Source organism: Doryrhamphus excisus, linkage group LG17, assembly GCF_037039965.1.
Source record: "Doryrhamphus excisus strain RoL-2023G ecotype Guam linkage group LG17, RoL_Dexc_Guam_v1.1, whole genome shotgun sequence".
In the NCBI taxonomy this organism is placed as follows: domain Eukaryota; kingdom Metazoa; phylum Chordata; class Actinopteri; order Syngnathiformes; family Syngnathidae; genus Doryrhamphus; species Doryrhamphus excisus.
In genome coordinates, this window is record NC_136373.1 from 5280569 (window position 1) to 5304669 (window position 24101).

Below are 24101 nucleotides of genomic sequence, written 5' to 3' on the forward strand. Positions count from 1 at the left end.
ATAACAAGTATGACCGAGTCAAGCACGTTAATGGTGAGTGTAATGGTCTGTGGTGCATGAGTGCTGCTGGTATTTTATCAGCTTTGTTGAAAAAAGGAGTAGTCAATGTACAGCTTGTTTCACTAACCACATCAATATTAATATTGAAAGTGAGCACCACTGTTATTTCCAGTGAACCGCATCTCTGCAGTACCGCCAGCTCTCATGCAGATCCAAAACATAATGTTACCTAAGGTCCTATTGATACTGTTTCTAATTCTGCATGGTACAACCGGAGGCGGGGATATTTGATATTGTTGATTGCGTACCTTCAGAATGGAGCGGTGGAAGAACAGAGCCAGCAGCTGAATGAGGTCAAACAGGACGTAGCCATCTTTCTTCTCTATGCCAAGGATGTTGGGCAGGGCAAAGGGGCGTTCGGCGTTAATACCTCGGTAGGCGGAGGTGGTCCAAGGGAAGAAGCCAAACTGGAAAAAGTACTTCACCACCACATTCAGCTGGAAGAAGAAGCATCAATCAGGTCAGAGTTTATTATTCATTTGTTGTGTTTTGATATGTTACAAAACTTCACCATTTGAAAGCCATAAGGGTCATAAAGGTCAGTTTATTATTCCATCATTTGTCATTAACTTGAAGTGTGTGTTTTATTGATTACAGTTGCCAGGGGCGTCACTAGGTTCTGAGGACGGGGGGGGGGGTGTAGTAGACATTAAAAAAAAATATATAAAAAGAATCATTATTATATTATTAATCAGCCTATTATTATTACTATCATCATTCTTCTTCTTCTGATTATTACTAATTAATAATTTGATATTTTCTATTGATTAAATTTTTTTTCACAAAAAAAAGCTCTGACAAATTTCATATAATACGGCAAAAGCAGGCCAATAAGCAGGTTATAATATATATTATAATGCATTAATAATATTATAATTACTACAAGTAGTAGTAGTAGTAGGTTATAATATATATTCTAATATATTAATTATATTATTATATTGTAATATAATAATTTGATATTTTTTTCTTGATTTTTAAATTTTTTTTCCTTAATTTTTTTTCTTTACAAAAAAAAGCTCTGACAAAAAAACCTAACCTACCTAACACTAACCTACTACTACTACTACTACTAGTAGTAGTAAGCAAGCCAATAAGCAGGCTAATACTAACCTACTACTACTAGTAGAAAAAAAAATCAATAAAAATTTTTAAAATATCAATAAAAAAATATCAAATTATTTAGGGGGTCTGAAGCCCCCTTAAAATAGGCCTAATGACGCCACTGACAGTTGCACAGCCATTAAGAACATTCAAGGGTCACTTTTAAATCACATTAAATCACATAGGGTGAGGTTTGACCCCGGAACAGATCAATTACATTTCCATTATATCGTAGTTGAAAATGTTTACAGTATTATATTATACAACTGATACTGTGAACCGTTATAATACAATACATGCTTCATTATGTTCATGTTGGAAGCGTACAATTGTCACAGTACCTCCGTGTAGATAATGGCGGTCATCCAGAAGCGTTTGGTCGGCCGGGGCACGGACAGCATGGCCCAGAGGAAGATGAGGATGGGCAGGATGAGGGAGAGGAACGACGCCGACACAATGTGGTTGAGAATGATGACAAAGTAGCACAACATCTCTGACTTGGACACCATGGTGTTGTAGAGGGCAAAGATCAGCTTCAGTGGCCTCGGCAGCGTCAGGAAGAACTTGTCGGACTCCGAGATCTCATCGTTTTCAAACATTCTATGGGGAGAAGAAGAGATGCTGATGAAGATTATCAAATAGCAGACGTATTTTTTTTTTTTGTGTTGACTGACTTGTTGAGCAACAACTCGCTGGCAGTGAGGTTCCTCGTTTCCTGACTCAGAGGTCTGGGAAAACCGGTGTCATCCATGCTTATTTCTGTGATGTCCTCCCTGAAGCCCAGAGAGGTGCATTGTGGGTAATCTTCCTCACTTTGCAGGAATTCTCCATAAAGGTCCTCCTCTGCCTCTTGCTTAAATCCTTGATGATGTTGTAGCTCCATTTCATCGGACTCCTCTTCATCATGTCTCCTTTTGTCCTCCTCCATGTTGTCCTCATAGTCTTCCATGTTTGCCTCGCAGCTACTGATAAAAAACACAGTCAGAACAACAGGACTATCCATCCATCCATCCATAGTATTTACTACCTTGGTCCGAGCTCATCAGCTTCGTAGGAGGTCCAGTCAATGTTGGCGGACTTCAGAAGCCTCCTTCTGAGATGGTCGGCAGCGGGAGTGACAGGAGGCTCATCCAGCTCCTCCTGGGTCGGCTGCCTGGAGCCCAGCATGGTCTCCTCGGTTAAACAGCTGACGGTTTCATGCAAAAAAAAAACCATTTAGATTCAATCAACCTAATATACAGTATAACAAACACTCATTTGTAAAGCAATTCAGTTAAGTTTCCGTAAGACCGCAAACCACACGACCTAAAATATGAACTTTTTTTTTGTCCGTGCCGCGGCCGACAATAAACTAAACTAAACTAAACTAAACTAAACTAAACTAAACTAAACTAAACTAAACTAAACTAAACTAAACTAAACTAAACTAAACTAAACTAAACTAAACTAAACTAAAATAAAATAAAGGCTGCACGGCGGTAGAGTCCAAATTGTCCATAGGTATGAATGTGAGTGTGAATGGTTGTTTGTCTATATGTGCCCTGTGATTGGCTGGCGACCAGTCCAGGGTGTTCCCCGCCTCTCACCCGAAGACAGCTGGGATAGGCTCCAGCACCCTCGCGACCCTCGTGAGGATAAGCGGTATAAAATAAAATAAAATAAAATAAAATAAAATAAAATAAAATAAAATAAAATAAAATAAAATAAAATAAAATAAAATAAAATAAAATTTTGAAGCCCAAAAACCCAACAATGATACCGTAAGAACTGGAAGTAATTAAAAAGAAAAGTGTACAATTTTGCCAATCGTCCACACATCGTCTTTCTCTTTTCTGTGCATTCTAAAGATATAAAAACAGCTAAAAAGAGGCAACTAAGAATGTCATAGGACCCTAACAGCATCATTTTTTTAAAAAAAGTTTTGTAATTGCTTTTGCTCGAGTTTTTTGAGTCTTCAGTGTAGCTACCTGGAGACACTGCTGGCCCAGGACATCTTGGAGGCCTGGTTCTTGAGTTTGGCGTAGGCGTGGCGGGAAGAGGGCACAACAGGCGGTGGGGTCAGAGCGTCATCGATGTCTCCCTGTGATGACAGCGTGTTCTGACGTGACAGGAAGCTGTCATAAAACTGCTTCACGCTCTCCTGGCTGACCTCTTTGCCCTGCAGAGAAACGAGTGGAATATCTGCGTGCTGTCCATAATGGGACATCATTCATCTCATCTCATAGCCTCTCACTTTCTTTTGCTGCTGACTAAGCAGTGCTCTCTCAAGGAGCAACACCTTGGAAATGTCCAAATTATCTTTGCAGAACGAGTTCAGGCCGTGAGTCACGTCGTCCAGAAGCGACTGCAAAAAAACTATGCCGAATTTCAAGGTGCTGATGAGGCGCTGCAGAATGTTTTCTGTAAAAGGGGGAAAAGTGTCTCAGGTATCCTTTTCTATAAATCCAGTGGAAGAGAAACACCTAAAACATATTTTTTATTACCTTTATCTTCTTCACTTTCCTCCTTTGTGGTGCTTTCATCCAGTTCATCTTCGCTTGAGTCGACTCTATCAACACCTAGGAAAGAAAAGACATACAGTAAGTAGGTGTACAGTCATGATGGCTTCTATGTTACATTCAAATTGCAATATTACACGCAGCGCAGACAGCATTGAAACAAAGAAAACCACCCATTAAACAACTAATAATTAGCTGTTAATGTACCGTATTTTCCGGACTATAAGTCGCACTTTTTTTCATAGGTTGGCTGTTCCTGTGACTTATACTCCAGAGCGACTTATAAATGAAAAAACTGTTTATGTTACATAAACACTGGAAACCTTTTCTGTTTATGTTTATTTTTTGTGTAGCTGAATAACCATTGTGTTAGCATATCTTACACCTATTCAGCCTGTTCTCTATTCTTTTATTATTGTTAGAACTTGCCTTCCAAGATGACGTAATGTCTGTTTTGGTCAAGTAGTTTATAAAATAAATTACCCACAAAAAATGCGACTTATACTCCAGTGTGACTTATGTATGTTTTTTTTCTACCTAATTATGCATTTTTGGACTTGTGCGACTTATACTCCAGAGCGACTTATAGTACAGAAAATACGGTAATTGACATGCCTGATATGACTTGCGGTGGTGGTAAGGATGGAGGCGCGGGAACGCTGCACTGCGCCAGACTTCCCCATATACTGTTTTGTTTGTAATTTATTTCGAGCATGCCATATGACATGCCTGATATGACTTGCGTGGGTGGGAGGGATGGAGGCGCGGGTGCGCTGCACTGCGCCAGACTTCCCCATATACTGTTTTGTTGGTAATTTATTTCGAGCAAAACAATGCACCGTCGCAAAACATACAACAGAATATATACAAAATAGCACAATCAAGTCCACAATAGTTTTTGAGCAAGAAGAAATAATATAGAACACATTGAAAGCTCGAAATGGAGTAGGAAGAAGTAAAAGTTATTAAATCCCACCCCAATATCTCGAGGGTACTTCAATGAAAAAACATTCATTCATTAATTTTCTCCCGCTTATCCTCACGAGGGTTGCGGGGGATGCTGGAGCCTATCCCAGCTGTCTTCAAGTGAGAGGCGGGGTACACCCTGGACTGGTCGCCAGCCAATGACAGGGCACATATAGACAAACAACCATTCACACTCACATTCATACCTATGGACAATTTGGAGTCGCCGATTAACCTAGCATGTTTTTGGAATGTGGGAGGAAACCGGAGTACCCGGAGAAAACCCACGCATGCACGGGGAGAACATGCAAACTCCACACAGAGATGGCCGAGATGGTGGGAATTTCAACTCGGGTCTCTTAGCTGTGAGGTCTGTGCGCTAACCACTCGAAAGAAACTCCTCACTCTGCTGTGTCTGAAGCTCTCTTTTGGCTCTTTTCTTCTCCTCCTTCTTCATCCGCCTCTTCTCCCTGCTCAGGTCCTTCAAAGCTGTTTTGGAGCTGGTCACCCAGGCCTCGTAGGCCAGCTGGCAAGAAAACAGACCCACACGGTTCAACATTGAAGTTCTTTTTTTTTTGTGATCGTTTTCTAACCTGGAAAGCAGATTTTTTCTTCAGGGGCACTTCCTCGTCTTTTTTCTCTGGTGCCTCATCCTCCTCTTCTTCGCTGTCACTCTCAAACAGGTGGTAGCCGCAGTTGTTTTCCACTGTGTGAAATAGAGCAGAGTCTGAAACCTATGACCTGCGTGATATTTAATCTCAGGTTTAGTGGTGTTTACTACGTTTACGCTACCTCCAGGCCTCGAGACCCAGGGCTTCCACCATTTTCCTGCATCCATCTTTGCCTTCTCTTCGGCATCTCGAAAATATTATATATATATATATACATATTGGTAATGGTTTAATTTCATTTGAACATGCATCAGATTACAATTGAATGCATCACATAATCAGTTCACAGTTCCACATGTCCAAAAGGAGTAGGAAGAAGCAAAGCTTATTAAATCCTACCCCTCCATCTGGTACTTTTACAATCAGTAGCTGTTACATTTGTTCACTTCCTGCTTTCCTAATATAATTTTTTTTTTTACTTTATTTTACTTTTATTTAATTTTTTGTCACGTACTGAAGTCGGAGGTGATATAACCATCCAATGACATAATGGGTACCATAGTAAGTGTCAATATAGTGATATATATAGCACATCATGACTGGTTCAAGACTCTTCATCCTTGTATTTAGCAAACATCAACTGCTTGTATTGTTTCTTGAATCGGCTCATCGTTGTGCATTGTTTGACTTCCTTACTCAATCCATTCCATAGTTTGATTCCACATACTGAAATGCTATGGCTTTTTAACGTAGTCCTAGCATAGAAGTGTTTTAAAATGTAGTTCTTCCCTGAGTATTGGATGACATTTTTAGGTAACTGGTTATTTTTAACCTTATGCATTATTTTAGCTGTTTGAAGATGAACTATATCAGCAAGTTGTGATTTTAGAAATAAGGAGTTAGTATGTTCTCTGTTGGCGGCATTATGAATTATCCTTATATTAATTCCTTTTGTGTCATATATCTGTAAAGTAACATATTCATACATACTGCCTGCTAGTATTAACTTTTCCTCACTCATTTGGTTTTCAAAATTGATAAATGGTACGTGGTGATTACAGGAAGTGCACAAACAAATGATGTGAAATGGAAAAGGGAGTATTACATTTTCTTCTTCCTACTCCTTTTGTGACATGTGGAACCGGGAATTTCAACATGTGATGTATTCCAATATAACCTGTTACCCAGTATCTCTGGCTTCTGGTCAACAGGAGGTCCTGCTTTGTCCGGTGACGTCTGCCGACCCCTCTGCTTGGATTTGATCTTCTCCATCCTACAAGAAAATGAAGAAAGTTTATGCTAAAGGGGCAAAATTATTAAAAATGTTAATTATTGGGACACCTGGCAGGTCAGAGGTCACTGATGTGGGAACCCGACAGATGCCATACCTCTGCTCTTAGGTGGAATGCTGCTACTCAGCAAAGTAGTGTAATGTGCTTTCACTGTTAAGTCCTCAAATATCAGGACGCTCTCCACTGATGCTTTTGAGAAAAAAATTTAGCGGCCAAGTTGGCAACAACAGTCTTACTGTTTTTTCAGCGTCTCCACAGACTTCTTTTCCATTTCCAGCCGGGCTGCAACCTGCTTTTTCACCTTTGCCTCAAACAGCTCAGCACCCCTTAGAGACCAAAATGGGGATTTAGGAAAAAGAAAGACTCTCAAACGATAAACAATGGGTTGTACAGTACACAATTTTATAAGCAAAACACTCATATTTCTTGTGTGTGTTGGATTCCACAGACCTGGAGGCCAGTATCTTTGATGACTTGAGGTCGGCCACCACGTACAGGAAGTAGTAGCTGAGGAAGACTCTCCTCTGTGCTAAAAGAACGGTGAAACAGATCGCATCCCACACAATGCCGGCCTCGCCCTCTGGCAGCTCACACTCGTCATCCGGCTCGGCTGAAAAATACAAAGAAAACGTGCATACAGTTATTATACAATTGTATAACATTTAACTACAGAAACAGTGTTTTTCTTTGAAACATATGAAGATTTTCACAATATGTCCACACATAATAAAGTGGAACTAAAGTGGGTCTAATGTCGCTATTCGTAGCTTAGCCTAAGTAGTAAGTGGACTCCAGTCTCACCATACATTGTACAGTATTTGTCATATGATGGATTTTATTTCCTATTAGTAACGTTGACGCGGTTCTCATTGTGTCTACTCACGGACATCGTAGCCTTTTATGGTGCAGAACATGCTGAAGGCCTGAATTAACCAGCAGCCATTCTTCAGCAAGCTTTCCAAGTAGGCACAGGAACCAAGCTAAACAGAAAGAGAAAACCAGGACACATCAGATACAAAAACATAATTCATGTTTTAGTCTCGGCTGCACGGCGGTTGAGTGGTTAGCGCGCAGGCCTGAATTCAATCCCATCCTCGGCCATCTCTGTGTGGAGTTTGCATGTTCTCCCTGTGCATGCGTGGGTTTTCTCCGGGTACTCCGGTTTCCTCCCACATTCCAAAAACATGCTAGGTTAATTGGCGACTCCAAATTGTCCATAGGTATGAATGTGAGTGTGAATGGTTGTTTGTCTATATGTGCCCTGTGATTGGCTGGCCACCAGTCCAGGGTGTACCCCGCCTCTTGCCTGAAGACAGCTGGGATAGGCTCCAGCACCCTTGGCGACCCCAGTGAGAATAAGCGGTAGAAAATGGATTTCTAATTAAACATATTTAGACTATTACTTGCATGGTGGATGAGTGGTTAGCGCACAGACCTCACAGCTAGAAGACCCAAGTTCAATCCCACCCTCGGCCATCTCTGTGTGGAGTTTGCATGTTCTCCCCGTGCATGGGTGGGTTTTCTCCGGGTACTCCGGTTTCCTCCCACATTCCAAAAACATGCTAGGTTAATTGGCGACTCCAAATTGTCCATAGGTATGAATGTGAGTGTGAATGGTTGTTTGTCTATATGTGCCCTGTGATTGGCTGGCCACCAGTCCACGGTGTACCCTGCCTCCCGCCTGAAGACAGCTGGGATAGGCTCCAGCATACCCTTGCGACCCTAGTGAGGATAAGCGGTAGATAATGAATGAATGTTTTAGTCTAGGCTGCACAGCGGACAAGTGGCCTCACAGCGAGGAGACTTGAGTTCGATTCCACCCTCGGCTATCTCCAAAACATCCAAAAACATGCTAGGTTAATTGGCGACTCCTAATTGTCCATAGGTATGAATTTGGGTCAGTCCAGGGTGTACCCCGCCTCTCGCCTGAAGACAGCTGGGATAGGCTCCAGCACCTCCCGCCTCCAGCTCTCGTGAAGATAAGCGGTAGTAAATGAATGACCGTATAATGTGTCGGCAAAGGCTGATGGACTCACGGAGACAACATTCTTCATGGCGATCACAAAGCAAGTGTAGCCGATAAGCCAATCCCACAAACGCAGGATGTACTTGACGGGCTGCATCAGCACGCTGCTTCCGAACAGCATGAAGTAGAAGCAGGCCACCAGGTAGCCCATGCAGAAGATGTTGATCCGCGTGGTGCCCGTGATGAAGATGAGACACAGCACCAGCCAGAAGAAGTAGCTGAACACAAACACCTTAACCATGTCAAGGTATGACCTGGAGGACAGAGGGAAACATACTGTAAATGACCCAATTAAGGCTTCTATTCAATTAAATACTGAGTCTACAAAAGCAAATAACCACAATGGTTATTTAGTTAATAGCTGTGGCTGTAGGCAACCTCCTTATGTCGTTTTTAATTATGGATGTATTATGGGTGGTCAGCATCCAGCACCCGACCTGCAGTGAAGGAAGTTATCCACGGGTATGAACTGGTTGCAGCAGCTGGGATCCAGACTGCGGCTGATCTCCACGTTGTCGCCGGCCAGCAGTCGGACCGCTGCCCGGTTCTCCTCCTCAAACACCTGCCACTGCAAGGAGGAGCAGAGCAGCAGGAGGTAGTCGTCTGCACAGCGCACCAAAAAAGGAGAGTTGAGAATGATCACTCCACTGTATAGTTTGATGGATGGATAGATGGGGTAGATAAGACTCACAAAATATGAATGAAGGATTTGGACTCATGGCGAAATCAGGCAGGTAAAACCATTTGATGACATTGGAGCTCAAGGGTTGAAATGCAGTCCTCCATGGGTAATCTATGAAAGAGCAAAAGCAAATATGAATATAATTTATAATCATTTATAATAATAAAGTTTGTGTGCTTTGCCGCATCTCCCTGTCCTTTCTTGACTTTCTTACATAGTGGGTGTTATAATTATTTTGTTGGTCTTTGGGGAACTTTCGTTCAAAACACATCTGGAGGTTGCCTACAGCCACAGCTGTTAATGCCAATGTTTTTTGACTCTGGTTAACATTTGCGGTATCAATCATTTAATACATTAAATACATTAATGAACAGGCTGCACAGAGATTGAGTGGTTTGGCCACACAGCTAGGAAACCCGGGTTCGATTCCACATCAATTTGTATGTTCTCCCCACTCGTGTGTACTCCGGAAACATGCATGCTAGGTTAATTGTCGACTCCAAATTGTCCATATATATGTGCCCTGTGATTCGCTGGCCACCAGTCCAGGGTGTACAGGGTGAATGAATGAACAAAGAGAAGTGCACGGTGCTGAGTGGTTAGCGAGCAGGCCTCACAGCTAAGACACCCAAGTTCAATTCCACCCTCGGCCATCTCTGTGTGGAGTTTGCATGTTCTCCCCGTGCATGCGTGGGTTTTCTCCGGGTACTCCGGTTTCCTCCCACATTCCAAAAACATGCTAGGTTAATTGGCGACTCCAAATTGTCCATAGGTATGAATGTGAGTGTGAATGGTTGTTTGTCTATATGTGCCCTGTGATTGGCTGGCCACCAGTACCCCGGCTCTTGCCCGAAGACAGCTGGGATAGGCTCCAGCACCCCCGCGAGCCTCGTGAGAATAAGCTGTATAAAATAAATGAATGAGAGCCGTACCAACACAGAGAGCAGGAGGTATGCCAATGCAGAGGAGGTATTGCAGCACCATGAGTCCCGCCGTGAAGCAGCAGTATTTAGGCCACACCTCTCCTATTGCTTTCCTGCGGCGCCGCGACACAACTGCCATCAAAGCGCAGGAGTGCAGCAAGGCGTAGAAATCCATCCTCTGACCAATCACATTGACTGCCACGATTAAGCTAACCTAAAAAAAACAAACAAGGATGTTGAGGAGGCATCGGAAAAGGTAAAAAATGAAAAGGGAGTAGTTTTCGCGTGAACTCACCTCGAGTCCAAATTTGTAGAAGAAGAAGTTGATGAAATACTTGATGCAGGGCCTGATGCCGTGGTCGAGGTGTTGTCTGGTGATGCCGTGGAAGATGATGCTGAAGGGCGGCAGTTTGAGTTTGTTATGGAGACGGAAATAGATCTGGTGACGATGGACTGTCGCCTCAAACACCAGCAGACCCAAAATCATCAGATGATTCTACCACACAGAAGTAATAGAACATAAAACAATGTCATAAGGATGTATAACTGACATGGGCAAAAGTAATGGGACAAAAAAAGTGAATCAATTGAGTGTCTAGTCTGTAGAATGTGCTACTAAAATTGTAAAATATGTTTTTTTTGGTGCTAAAATTAAATGAATATACAGTCAATTAAATGAAAATGCAAATTAACTATTAAAAATTATAATGCGGCGGCACGGCGGATGAGTGGTTAATGCGCAGACCTCACAGCTAGGAGACCAGGGTTCAATTCCACCCTCGGCCATCTCTGTGTGGAGTTTGCATGCGTGGGTTTTCTCCGGGTACTCCGGTTTCCTCCCACATTCCAAAAACATGCTAGGTTAATTAGCGACTCCAAATTGTCCATAGGTATGAATGTGAGTGTGAATGGTTGTTTGTCTATATGTGCCCTGTGATTGGCTGGCCACCAGTCCAGGGTGTACCCCGCCTCTTGCCCGAAGACGGCTCCAGCACCCCCCCCCCCCATGACCCGCGTGAGGAAAAGCGGTAGAAAATGAATGAATGAATTACGAATGCTGTGCTGTTTGGATATCTCTTTGCCAGATTGTCTCTCCGGACACCTGTTCTTTCCTGCCTCGTGTTCTTCCTTGTGCTTTGTGTATCTTGTTTGTGAGTATTTTTGTTCTGGTCGTGGTTAGCTTCTCGTTGCCGGCTTGGTTTTCAGCTTTTTTTTTGTTATTTTTGTTTTTCACCAGTGCTTTTTGTTCATTTTTGTTGTATGTTGTCTATCGTTGTTGTTGCATTTAACCCTGTGGTATAACAAGACATATTTTGCTGTATAGGACTAGAGTCCAAATGTAGTACGAGTGTACCCTGAGGCATGGAAGGATCCTCCCTTCACACTTGAGCAGCGCTCCACACCAGTAGACTGGATCCACAGGTTCCATGTAGAGGATAGACCTCTTCAGAAGCTCCATCATGTTCTTCCTCATCTCCACACCAACATCCAGGCCTGAGAAGTTGGATGACACAATACTCTGGGATATAAAAAATAAAATAAATTGGAAAAAAGTATTAATTTTGATTTAGAATTGGGTTCCTGTCTGAACCCAAATTAAGTCCCAGCACAAAGACAGAGTAGCACTCACAGCGGTGCAGTTGGAGGAGTAGTCTAGTGGTTTGATGACCTTCAGCTGGTAAAACATCTTGCACACCACCATGACGCAGGCCCACACAGCCGACACGCTGGATGCCATGGGCCGTAACCGTGGGAACGGGACGGCAAACACCCACAGAACCAGGAAGAGCGAGTTCATGAGAGAAACCTGTCCGAATACAATCACAGTCACAATGAATGAGTCAAGACACTTTACTCAATGCCCCACCTCTCTCAGTGACACCCAGATGATGCCGGAAGACACAATTTTGAAGCCATGGAGCTCCATTAGTCTCCAGCTGAGTTCCTGGAGTCTCTGGATGCCAAGCAGAGCCTGAATGAGCAAGAGACTGGCCCGGTCCACAATCACAACCCACTTGTCCTCGCAATTGCCGGTCATAGTTTCTGGAAGGAAGAAAAAAAAACCAACAGAAATGATGGTGATGAAAAGCTTCATGTGGTCTACAAACGCTACCTTCTGCTCTCATGGCCTCCTCCCCAACCTTGTCTTCCTCCTTCTCCTCATTCCCGCCATCTGAGGTCGTCTGCAGCTCAATGATGTCCAGAGTCTCCTGACTTTTTCCACTGCCCATACTCTCCTTCACCAGTCTGAACCATAAGATGTGGTTTTTGAGACTTATCTCCACAGCATGTTTTGTTTTCTCTTTTTTTTGCCTTTATTGTGTATTATTCTAGTTTAGTTACATTAATGTTAAAAATACATGCAAAGAATAATATCAGTGCAAGTTCAATACATGATTTAACACATTCTTACCTGTTTTTGAACTTTTCAATGTTTTCTTTAATACTGCAAATGTGAAAGGTAAAACAGCACTGTTAGAAGTCTGCTGATTGACAAGGAAGTAAACAAAACAGACATTCATTCATTCATTTTCTACTGCTTTTCCTCACGAGGGTCGCGGTGGGTGCTGGAGCCCTACCCAGCTGTCTTCGGGGGAGAGGCAGGGCAGCCAATCACAGGGCACATATAGACAAACAACCATTCACACTCACATTCATACCTATGGACAATTTGGAGTCGCCAATTAACCTAGCATGTTTTTGGAATGTGGGAGGAAACCCACGCATGCACGGGGAGAACATGCAAACTCCACACAGAGATGGTCGAGGGTGGGATTGAACTCGGGTCTCCTAGCAGTTAGGTCTCTGCGCTAATCACTCCATCACCGTGCAGACCCAAAACAGACATATAAAGAAGAAACTATGCTGTACAGCCTGGATTATTTTTTTATAAATTGAATATTTATAGTACCGGAAAAAACCCATGCATGCACGAGGAGAACATGCAAACTCTACGCAGAGATGGCCGAGAGTGAACTCGAACTCAGGTCTCCTAGCTGTGAGGCTTGCATGATAACCACTCGACCACCGTGCAGACCCAAAACAGACATATAAAGAAGAAAACATGCTGTAAGAGAGGAGGATGGCACTTACATGTCGGATACCACGGTGACTGAACTTCTGAGTTCTTCTTCTCTAAATTGGAAAAACAGAAAAAAATGAAGTTTAGTAACAGAAATGGTATAGCCAGACACCGAAAAATTACTTCACCTTGACTTGTCTCCTATTTGCAGTTGTGGTCACAAAAGCACATGAAATACATGACATTAACAGCTGTGGCTGTAGGCAACCTTCTGATATATATATATATATTTTAGTAATGTCACAAAATGGCGGTCGGATGAAGTTCAGATCACACAGTATGAATATAAATAGTTCACGTTTATAGTCCATCATTTCAATTCAAAGTTCAGTTCAGTTTTCCGTGAAAGTTTTTTTTTTTTTATAGAAAACTATGATATACCTAAAACTGTTCTATGCATATTTATTTCTTCACGCCCTGCCAAACCAAAGCCACAACAAATTATAGTATTGTTTCATACAAATCAATTAGTAAACGCAGAGCTACATATCCGGAAGTCCTCGAGAGCGCTTGGAAGTGTGACCAATCACAGGGGAGTGGGTGTACCTCGAGGTAGAGAGTGGATGGGTGGAGTAAATTAAACAGACCGTTTAGAAGCAGGAAATCAATGGAAATACTGCAGACAGGTGCAGAATCTGGAAGGCCCGGAAAGCTTTCTCTGCGGGTTATTGTGTGTAGCTGCTCTATAGGAGTCCACAATACAAAACGCAGAAAATGAGCATAATAGGTCCCCTTTAAGAATTGCTGGGTTGTTACGCTAGTGTGGGTAATGCTTTGTGGGTAATGCAGTGAGAAGCAAGTCGAGTACTTCAAGTCTTGCGCCACCTGCTGGTAAAATGTAGGCAGTGACAATACCAGGGGTGCAAATATCTCTTGTCAGGTAATAACTGGACCGAAATCATAATGCTGCATGTATATTTACTACATATTCTACATTAACGCGACCAGTCCAGTTCAAAGTCAGCTGGGATAGGCTCCAGCGCCATACAAAATGGATGGCCGGATGTATATTAACGCTTTCTCACCTTGTAGCCTCCCTAATGGGAACGTTGTCAATGTTACTGAGGGTCAGGAAGTCAGAATTGAAGTAATGCAGCTGGAGAATACAAGCCAACAAAAACGCCGCAGGAAGCAGGATCCGGGCAAAGAGCTCCACCGTGTCATAGCGTTCCAAACCCAGATCCCGGAGACTGACATAGGGGACACATTTAGCGGTGATATAAACTCAAAATGTGTGTATTTTTTTAAAATATAAGTGTTACTTACCCTTCCTCAGACATGCCTATTATTTGGAGGAAGAGCGCAGACACGCTTCGGAACTGATACATGTAGATGGCGATCAATACCAACATGGAGTAGCCAACCACCACCGCCCAGAAGGTCTTCAGGTATCGACGCCACAGATCAAAACGAACCTGAGAGTAACCGAAGAAAGCGTACCAAGAATAGCACAGAACAAAAGTGTGATGATAACCATAAAACCAAAGGAAAGAGTATGGATGCTCAGTACAATTCATTCATTCATTCATTTTCTACTGCTGGAGCCTATCCCAGCTGTCTTCGGGCGAGAGGCGGGGTACACTCTGGACTGGTGGCCAGCCAATCACAGGGCACATATAGACAAACAACCATTCACACTCACATTCATACCTATGGACAATTTGGAGTCGCTAATTAAGCTAGCATGTTTTTGGAATGTGGGAGGAAACCGGAGTACCCGGGGAAAGCCCACGCATGCACGGGGAGAACATGCAAACTCCACACAGAGATGGCCGAGGGTGGAATTGAACCCGGCTCACCTAGCTGTGAGGTCTGTGCGCTAACCACACGCCCACCGTGCAACCAAGCTCAGTACAATCATTCATTCATTAATTCATTCATTTTCTACCGCTTTTTCCTCACGAGGGTCGCGGGGGTGCTGGAGCCCATCCCAGCTGTCTTCGGGTACACCCCGGACTGGTGGCCAGCCAATCACAAGGCACATATAGACAAACAACCATTCACACTCACATTCATACCTATGGACAATTTGGAGTCGCCAATTAACCTAGCATGTTTTTGGACTATGGACTACGAATGAATGGACTATGCGCTAACCACACGACCGCCGTGCAACCAAGCTCTGTACAATCAATTCTTCAAATATGAATTCTATACATAAATAGTAGTAGAACAAGTGAAGAAAATGTGAAGACGTTTACGTTAGTAAAATAATACAAAAAAAAAACTGTCAATCAATAATGAATCATTCATAGATAATGGACATTTCTTCAAAACTAAAAAAACCACAAGCTTGCTGACCGTATCCAAATAGAGAACTAATGGTGCATCTTAAACCTGCCACCTCTGTGGCCATTAGGCTTCTTGTGTGCTAAGTGCCTAGCATGTTTTGAAAAGTTCAGCAAAAACGTAACACGGGCGAGAAAAACCATGAAAAAAAAAAATTATACATAATTTGTCGTAAACAAATCAGCATTTTCACACCCATTAAGTGAAATTGGATCATTTCCTGTTGCACATCTAAAGATGTCTCATTGCACACCGCTGTGCCGCTGCATCGTGGTTGGGAATATTGCATATATTTTGAATATTTTTCATTTAAAAGCTGGATCACATACCTGGTAGAGGACAACAAAGGACAGAAAGAGGACAATGTAAAGAATCTTGTAGACCACCACCTGAACAAGTGAAGTAACAGTAACATTTGCATCACCGTTGCACATCACTAGTACTATTTTTAGTAACATGGTTATATGTATTGTTATCTCAATCCATGCATACCTTTCCAGAGAAGCTGACCACAAAGAACATAGAGCAACAGAAAAGAATCCAGTATTTCACCAGGACCCCCTTTACACCTGAAATCAGCATGGCTACAACCGGCGACGGCTGATTTTCCTCTGCTGAAAAAAGGAGAAACACAACAAAAAGGAAATGAAAGAAACAGAGCAAAAGAATGGAAAGCAGAGTTGGAATTACGTGGAATAACTTTGACATCATCTAGAGATCTGCCCTTCAGGATCTGCTCCTCTTGTCTCTCCTTCAGCTGCTGACGGAACATCAGCCAAAAACTAAACGTGTAGAAAACCTGTAAATAAAAACTTTTATTAGATTTATGTATTGATGTATCATTCGAATCATTTTTTTGTTATAAAATACAACAGCCTTCTTTATTAATTAAGGTTATCAATTAGAGCTGACAGGTTTTTTTTGTAAGGGGACAGTGCACGTGGTTATCCCATAATGTCCAGTGTGTTCACTGACACATTGTACATTTGCTGTTATTGTCAAAACAAAGCTATAACATATTCAAAAAAATCTTTACTTTTTTCTAATATTTGTAATTATTGCTTATTATTAATGCAAATGGGGCTGCACGGCGGTCGTGGGGTTAGCGCGCAGACCTCACAGCTAGGAGACCTGAGTTCAATTGCTATGTTACACATAATCCAGGGGTCTCAAACTAGCGGACCGCGGGTCAAATGCGGCCCGCGAGATGCTAGTTTGAGGCCCCCACCTTGATACGAAAGTTTAATGTTGAAATGACAGCTTAAAGCTGTGTGCACACCGGACACAATTAACATGATTTTGCCCTGTCCATACTGTTACCCTACCCTGTTACCCCGCCCTGTTTTGCTTTGGATTAGCAATGAAGCTAAAGGCTTATGACGCTGGGTACAAATAAATGCAGGAAATGATTTGGAATAAAACGGAAAATACACGTCAAGATAAAGCATCTCATCAAACATGTTGTTAAAGTTACGACGCCGCTCCCAGATTGAACTGAATACGATGCTAACTTGCTAATTGGATCAAATTATTAAGTTTCATTAATGTTCATGTTAAAGGTTAAATAACTGTTAATACTGTACATTTGAATCTGAAAAAAATAATTTCTCTACCAACTGTATGTGGTTTCTTACGTTTTTCTTATTTGCTGTTTTATTGTTATTTTACTTATTTATTACTGATTGATTGATTTATTGTCTTTATTCTTAATTTGTTTAATTATTTTTTTTATCTTATTTTGTGTATAGAAAAATAAAAATTAAGATATTTGAGAACAATGGAATGTTTTATTAGAGATTTTCTTGTGGAAAACCGGAACCAAAGTACTGAAAAAGTGTAGGGTATAGCAGAAGGAAAAGCATTGAAGATAGTTTTTTTATTGATTTTTTTCCAGTTTTTAATAAATGCGTTTAGGGTTTTTTTTTGAAAACCTGATGCAGCCCGGCTTCACCCAGAACCTAGCTCCGGTGGCCCCCAGGTAAAATGAGTTTGAGACCCCTGACATAATCCATTCATCCATTTTCTGTGCCGCTTATCCTCATTAGGGTCTGTATGTTTGTCTATATGTGCCCTGTGATTGGCTGGCCACTAGTCCAGGGTGTACCCCGCCTCTCGCCCAAAGACAGCTGAGATAGGCTCCAGCATGTCCGCGACCCTCATGAGGATAAGCGGTAGAGAAAATGGATGGATGGATAAAAAAAAAGATTATTATTATTGTTAAAATATGGCTGCAAAATCTGCAAAGTGAGCTGGCCACACCTTGTTGGGGGGGCCTGGTCTACGAAATTAGAGCCCCTTAATTAGGCTGAATATTGCATCATTCAGTGAGGTGTAAAAGCACTATAATGTTACCTTGGCTCCTAAGTGGATGCAGGGTGCAGGGTGGTAGCTGTTCAGGTCAAAGTCCTCCACCACAGCTGGGGGCAAGCCCGGGTACAGCTCGGCCCGGCTCAGACGCAGCCCGCTCACAAAGCCCAGCACCACCAGGACCGTGCCGTAGACAGCCAGGAAGGGGGCAGACATCATGGCGTAACGGCGGCGGTCGCGCATCATCCAGATGATGCATGACCACACCAGGAGGGAAAAGGTCAGCCAGTTGTTGTAGGTAATACTCCACACCTGAGGATGTAGCACATAAACTAAGCTAGTCAGCTAACTGTTTTGGTTTTGGACGATAGGATTATGATGTCACGTTTCTTTGACTTCATTTCAGTCTTAGTCCTCCCTACCATCATGATGATGAGGCCGCTGACATAGCTATGTTTTTGGGCCAGTCGTCCAAAGATGACCGCACCGCTTGGGCCTGACTCAGGAGGAGATGTTTCAGTCAGACTCTCCAAGCCTTGGTCAGTCCTCTCCATGTCACCTCTGCTTTCTGTAAATGAGATTACACAATTATTAGTAATATATAGACAACTACAAATGAGTGAAAGCATCATATGCGGAGATTAGATACAATATGGTTACCATGTGATGGTGAATTTTTGCCATCGTACTGTGAGAGAGGGTAACAGTTGGTGTAGCCGGCGCCCCCCAGCAGGCTTCCTTGGTCATCTACATAGACTTCCTGCCAGGAACTGGACCTCATTAAGATCATTGGCTGAAGGAAAAAAAACACACATATTATTAGTTATAATAATATTATATAACAAGTCAAAAGAAGTAAAATGTAATTGTTTTTTTTCTTCACCTCATTTGGGAGATACGTTTCCTCCTCTGTACTGTTCAAAAGCTGAAATAATGAGGGGGAGACAATTTGTTATATATAATGTATATTTGAAATATTTCTATGATAATATATTAACAAAAACAAAATAAATGTTTAATGACGCAATGTTCGCTTGCTACGAGGTGCGTGCCAAGTTATGGTCGATTTGGTTTAACTTCAACGGAAGGGGAAGGACCTGGAGTGTGGACTTAATGTGAGAGCTACAGTAGATATTAACTGGAGAAGAGTGTGACATAAAACTAAAGCACAGCATGGCACGGTGAAGCGCAGCATGGCGCGGTGAAGCGCAGCGCAAGGTGGTGCAGCACAAGGTGGTGCAGCACAAGGTGGCGGATGGTGGCGCAGCCCACAGAGTGGTCATTTGGTCCAGCGCACCAATGAGCGCAGCCAATTTGGTATGGCCGTGGCGGCGCACCAGCGGAGGAGTCCACATTTTCAGCTTGGCACTGTGACATTCATTCATTTTCTACTGCTTATCCTCACGAGGGTCGCGGGGAAGTGCTGGAGCCTATCTCAGCTGTCTTCGGGCGAGAGGTGGGGCAGATCCTGGTCACAGGGCACATATAGACAAACAACCATTCACACTCACATTCATACCTATGGACAATTTGGAGTCGCAAATTAACCTAGCATGTTTTTGGAATGTGGGAAGAAACCGGAGTACCCGGAGAAAACCCACGCATGCACGGGGAGAACATGCAAACTCCACACAGAGATGGCCGAGGGTGGAATCGAACTCAGGTTTCCTAGCTGTGAGCGCTAACCACCTGTCCGCCGTGCAGCCCGGCACAGTGACAATTTCACACAAAAAAAAGCTTGCCAGCTCAGACCTGGTATATTCTTGGCACAGGCGAAGCGCAGACAGCACAGTACATTTTGTATTACATTGATAACCTCACTTGGTTAAAATGCACATTATGACATTAAAAACAGTCAGGACCTTTAAACCTAAACTTGTATTTCCATAATGATAAGGATAATAAATTAAGAACCAAACAAATCTATAATAACATCTGTAAACTTACTTCATGCTTATCTCCAGAGATGTACACCACTCTAGAGAAGCTTGGAGGAACATCTGGAGTGTATAGTAGACTTTCATCAACCTCAACATTATCCTAAAAGAAAGCACAGTAGCTCAATTAGAAGTTTGTACCTTTAACACTAGTGTACGTATGAATGTATGTAATCTCATGGATGACATTTACTTTTATTTAGCTTAGCATCACACATAATTTTTGCCCTATGAATGTACAATAACATCAGAGAACTCCACTTAAGGCACATAGATGCTAAATATTGTTCAGCCAACCTCCTCTGTGATGTGGACCCATTTGTGTAGCAGAGCCACCAGCGTGTAGTAGAGCAGCAAAATAACAAGAGGGTTGATGAAATCAGGCCAGTTGACATTGGGCTGCAGATAGAGCATGTACGGGTCAGAACTGTTGGTTCGAATCACTCCCGTCATTCCAAACAACCTAAAACAGACAAGATGGTAGTTGAATGTAAGTTATCTGATCTGTAGCTAATGATTCTGCTATTTGGCTATTTAAGTGCTACCTTGCATAGACATCCTCAGGAGGCACCACCTGCTGCGACAGAGGCAGCTGGTAGATGTAAAGCGCTAAAAGGTGTCCACCACTGAAGATGGCCATCATTACACAAATGGAGCTGAAGAGGAGAAGATCGATGGAGCGGCCAAATACCCACCACCAAACTAGTCCGAGGAAAGTCCCAAAGTAGACACCAGAAGTGATGGACGGGAGTATTATACCTACACAAAGTACAAAAATAAAAATGTAAAGTGAACATTAACACAAGCATCCTTTTATAGTTTTTTTTCGCCGTCAACAGTGTCGTGTATTAGTGGTGGGCAAAACCGTTCATTCAGTCCAAAGAACCTTTCATTTCGATCAATTGATAGTTAGCCTGTGATCTCCCCCTGTGCATAGACCCGGTCAGCCGTATCGAGTCAGTCCGTTCACTTGTGTTTACGGCAGTTCCGACTCAACTGTCGGTTATGAATGAACGGCCGACGAGTGTCGGTCAATCTCTCTGTCTCGGTCTCGGTCTTTCAGTCAGCTAACCCCAACCGGGCGGTCACTTCGTTCATCCCGTTCAAAAAAAAGAACTAATTCTTTTGAACGGTTCGTTCATGACCGACACACCACTATCGTGTATCAACATCTTGCCACGTGAGTCAGTGATGAGAAAGCCCGTATCAGCCCGAGACCGAAGGCTGATACTGACACTTGGGGGCATGATACAGGGCCTGATACCAGACAAACCATGTCATGATCTATATCATAATAAAAGTAATTATCACAAAAGTATCATAAAAGTAATTATCACATACTACAGTATTAATTGGCCCTGTACCCTAGAAACCGCAGATGAATGATACAGGAAAAGGCCGAAATGATACTGTGTCAAAGCCCAGGGCAATGATACTGATAAAATATAGAGTTTAACCATGTCCAATATCAGCCCCCGTAGCTGTCCACTCAGAGCGCACTGCTCTGGTATCGTGCCCGTGAAACAACCAATCAGAGAACAGCGCACGAGCGTGAACACATAGCGTTTGTTTTGCTGCCGTTGCAACCACCGCCAGCAACGCAACAGTGCTTCCTCAACACGACACGCCCCCACCCCTGGTGCATTCACAGTCACCTGGAACAGTCAGACACTCAAGAGCACAACATGTCAACATGAACACGTCAGGGTCGCTACATTATTTTATCAATCAGAAAAGAAAATGGGAATGAATACGAGCCTGATTCTCTCAAATCAAAATTCAACTCTCTGGCACGTTACATTATGGAAAAACAAAAGTACGTGATAATAAGCTCATGAAACCTTCGGTCTCGGGCTGATACTGACACTTGGGGGCATGATACCTGGCCTGATACCAGACAAACCATGTGATAACCTATAAATATAGGCATAGACTGCTGTTTCCAATACCATCAGTGTATTCCATTTTGTAAAGGTATCCCTTTGGTTTGGTGCTACACGGAATGCCGCCATCACTGGTTTTGTAGTTTCATAGTAATTTAAGTTTAATTTAGTTGTTTCAGCATCTGAATTAACCCTTTATTTACTCATCTAATGTCATATTATGACATCACCAGACTCAGAAATGGTCAGATCTAATATCTGAGGCTTACTCTAAAAAAATTGGGATTATTAAGGCTTTTTATGGGTGCAGCCATTATTTGCTGTTTTCTATCCTTGTGCACTGTACCTGCCAATCCCAGTAGTAAGGTGACGACCACTTTTCCAGCTGTGTTCATGATTGCTGATAACAAAAGCCTCAGTCCGGCCGCAAACATCAACAGCTTTTGAACAAACTGAGGTGGACCTGTCTGAACTGGCACCGTGCTCTCATCCGAGCTGTCAGATGTCTCACTCTCTCCCTCCGACTCTGTTTCAGACGTCTCCGGCTCCTGTCAAGAGGCCAATCAGACAGACGTCACCATGTGTAGTTCGTGTGGTTTGTACAGTCATGTTCTATAGCCTTCCTATACCTCAGAGGGTGGGATTCCGTTTTCGTGGAGGTTAACTTGAGGCGTGGCGCGTAGTAGCTTTCTACAGAGTCTTACTATCAAGGCAGTAGTCATGAGAAGGCCCACATCCGGTGCCAGGAAGCGCATAATATTCCCTGGATCTACAGAGCTGAATCTGGAAACACACATGTATACTGTAAATATGCATCCATAATAAAAAACACAATAGATAGAGATGGATGGATGGATGGATGGATGGGTGGATGGAGGGATGGGTGGAAGGATGGATGGATGGATAGATAGATAGATAGATAGATAGATAGATGGATAGATGGATAGATGGATAGATGGATAGATGGATAGATGGATAGATGGATAGATGGATAGATGGATAGATGGATAGATGGATAGATGGATAGATGGATAGATGGATAGATGGATAGATGGATAGATGGATAGATAGATAGATAGATAGATAGATAGATAGATAGATAGATAGATAGATAGATAGATAGATAGATAGACATTGTCATTGCACAATAACACAGCAGTGAAATTGCCAACGAAATGTTGTTGCCTGTCTCCCGTATAATAATAAATAATAAATAATAAATAATAAATAATAAATAATAAATAATAAATAATAAATAATAAATAATAAATAATAAATAATAAATAATAAATAATAAATAATAAATAATAAATAATAAATAATAAACAATAAACAATAAATAATAAATATATTACATCAAATATGAACAATGTACAGCGTAAACAGTAAATTGCACAAATAATTAAAATAATTTTAAATAAATAATAATAATTTAAAGTTTTGCTTATGCTAATATTCCTAATTATAATATGTAACTCTAAGGGATAGAATAGAAATTTATTGTGTGCCCAACAGCAGATAAATACCTCACGATGCCCACATGGTAGAGGACATCCTCCCAGTGGCCACTCACTGTTGAAAAAAAATCACCAGGTAAAGCATAAATAAATAACATAATTCATGCATGCTGTAATTTTTGGGACATATATACAAAAAAAACCACATTGCTCCATATGTTGCTTTACCCTGTGGAGTGATATAGGCAAAAGGGATCTGCATGAAGCACTGCAGGGTCAGAAAGGTCACACAAGTGTAGATGATCCAGCGTAGGAACTGACCGGTTTTACCTGAAGATACAAGATACAAGAGGAAGCACTGTAAAGCAAGGGTCTCCAACTATGGGGCCGGTATGGGTTCTGAAATGAAAGTGAAATGATATGAAATAAAATGAAAGTAACTATATCAAATCTTTGGAGGTGGTTTGTAGGTTGAGTTTGACTGTTCTTACCATCCTTCGCCTCTGGTCTTCCATTTCCTCACTATGTCCCTTTGAGTGGAACCGGACAGCTGAAATCTCTGAGCTACCTTTTATGTATCCTTCCCCTAGACCAGGGGTCTCAAACACGCGGCCCGCGGGCCAAATGTAGCCCGTAGGACACTAGTTTGAGGCCCCCGCCTTGATATGAAAGTTTAATGTTAGTGCGGCCCGCGCAAGTTTGATATGGATGCTGTATGGTATCATGTACACAGAAAAAAATATTACATTTGATTAATGTTCATGTTAAAGGTTAAATAACTGTTAATAGTTATCCTCCCTATCCGTGTGGAAGTGGTAAGTTTTTGGCTTTTTAAGTTTAAAGGAAATAACTTGGAGGCTACCGTTTAGGTCGCTAGCTCTCTAGCTTGCGAGTTAGCATGTGTCTCAAGACCCTGCAGTTGCGCAATATGTTGTAAATAAAAAGAGTATAAATGTGACTATAGTCGTGTTTTGTCATGTCTAC

The 24101-nt window shown here is 42.3% G+C and overlaps 1 protein-coding gene across 1 annotated transcript in view; it reads right to left on the reverse strand.

Moving 5' to 3' along the window:
* The window catches only part of LOC131136465 (piezo-type mechanosensitive ion channel component 2), a 41178-nt gene that overhangs the window by 7195 nt on the left and 9882 nt on the right, over positions 1-24101 (reverse strand). The window contains exons 4-44 of the mRNA XM_078798000.1: positions 23346-23447; positions 23187-23232; positions 22290-22443; positions 22007-22208; positions 20323-20536; positions 20075-20240; positions 19788-19880; positions 18724-18765; positions 18501-18633; positions 18263-18408; positions 17886-18152; positions 16224-16332; positions 16026-16147; positions 15863-15922; positions 14511-14659; positions 14270-14434; positions 13256-13297; positions 12576-12608; positions 12276-12409; positions 12030-12205; positions 11793-11969; positions 11517-11681; positions 10458-10658; positions 10172-10376; positions 9249-9350; positions 8995-9160; positions 8568-8811; positions 7415-7511; positions 6982-7141; positions 6768-6857; positions 6424-6512; positions 5421-5486; positions 5222-5334; positions 5034-5154; positions 3648-3722; positions 3398-3564; positions 3132-3322; positions 2192-2350; positions 1839-2126; positions 1506-1764; positions 309-497 (exon numbers count right to left, since the gene is read on the reverse strand). Coding sequence (XP_078654126.1) covers positions 309-497; positions 1506-1764; positions 1839-2126; positions 2192-2350; positions 3132-3322; positions 3398-3564; positions 3648-3722; positions 5034-5154; positions 5222-5334; positions 5421-5486; positions 6424-6512; positions 6768-6857; positions 6982-7141; positions 7415-7511; positions 8568-8811; positions 8995-9160; positions 9249-9350; positions 10172-10376; positions 10458-10658; positions 11517-11681; positions 11793-11969; positions 12030-12205; positions 12276-12409; positions 12576-12608; positions 13256-13297; positions 14270-14434; positions 14511-14659; positions 15863-15922; positions 16026-16147; positions 16224-16332; positions 17886-18152; positions 18263-18408; positions 18501-18633; positions 18724-18765; positions 19788-19880; positions 20075-20240; positions 20323-20536; positions 22007-22208; positions 22290-22443; positions 23187-23232; positions 23346-23447 — 5879 coding nt within the window. The remainder of the gene's footprint in view (positions 1-308; positions 498-1505; positions 1765-1838; positions 2127-2191; positions 2351-3131; positions 3323-3397; positions 3565-3647; positions 3723-5033; positions 5155-5221; positions 5335-5420; positions 5487-6423; positions 6513-6767; positions 6858-6981; positions 7142-7414; positions 7512-8567; positions 8812-8994; positions 9161-9248; positions 9351-10171; positions 10377-10457; positions 10659-11516; positions 11682-11792; positions 11970-12029; positions 12206-12275; positions 12410-12575; positions 12609-13255; positions 13298-14269; positions 14435-14510; positions 14660-15862; positions 15923-16025; positions 16148-16223; positions 16333-17885; positions 18153-18262; positions 18409-18500; positions 18634-18723; positions 18766-19787; positions 19881-20074; positions 20241-20322; positions 20537-22006; positions 22209-22289; positions 22444-23186; positions 23233-23345; positions 23448-24101) is intronic.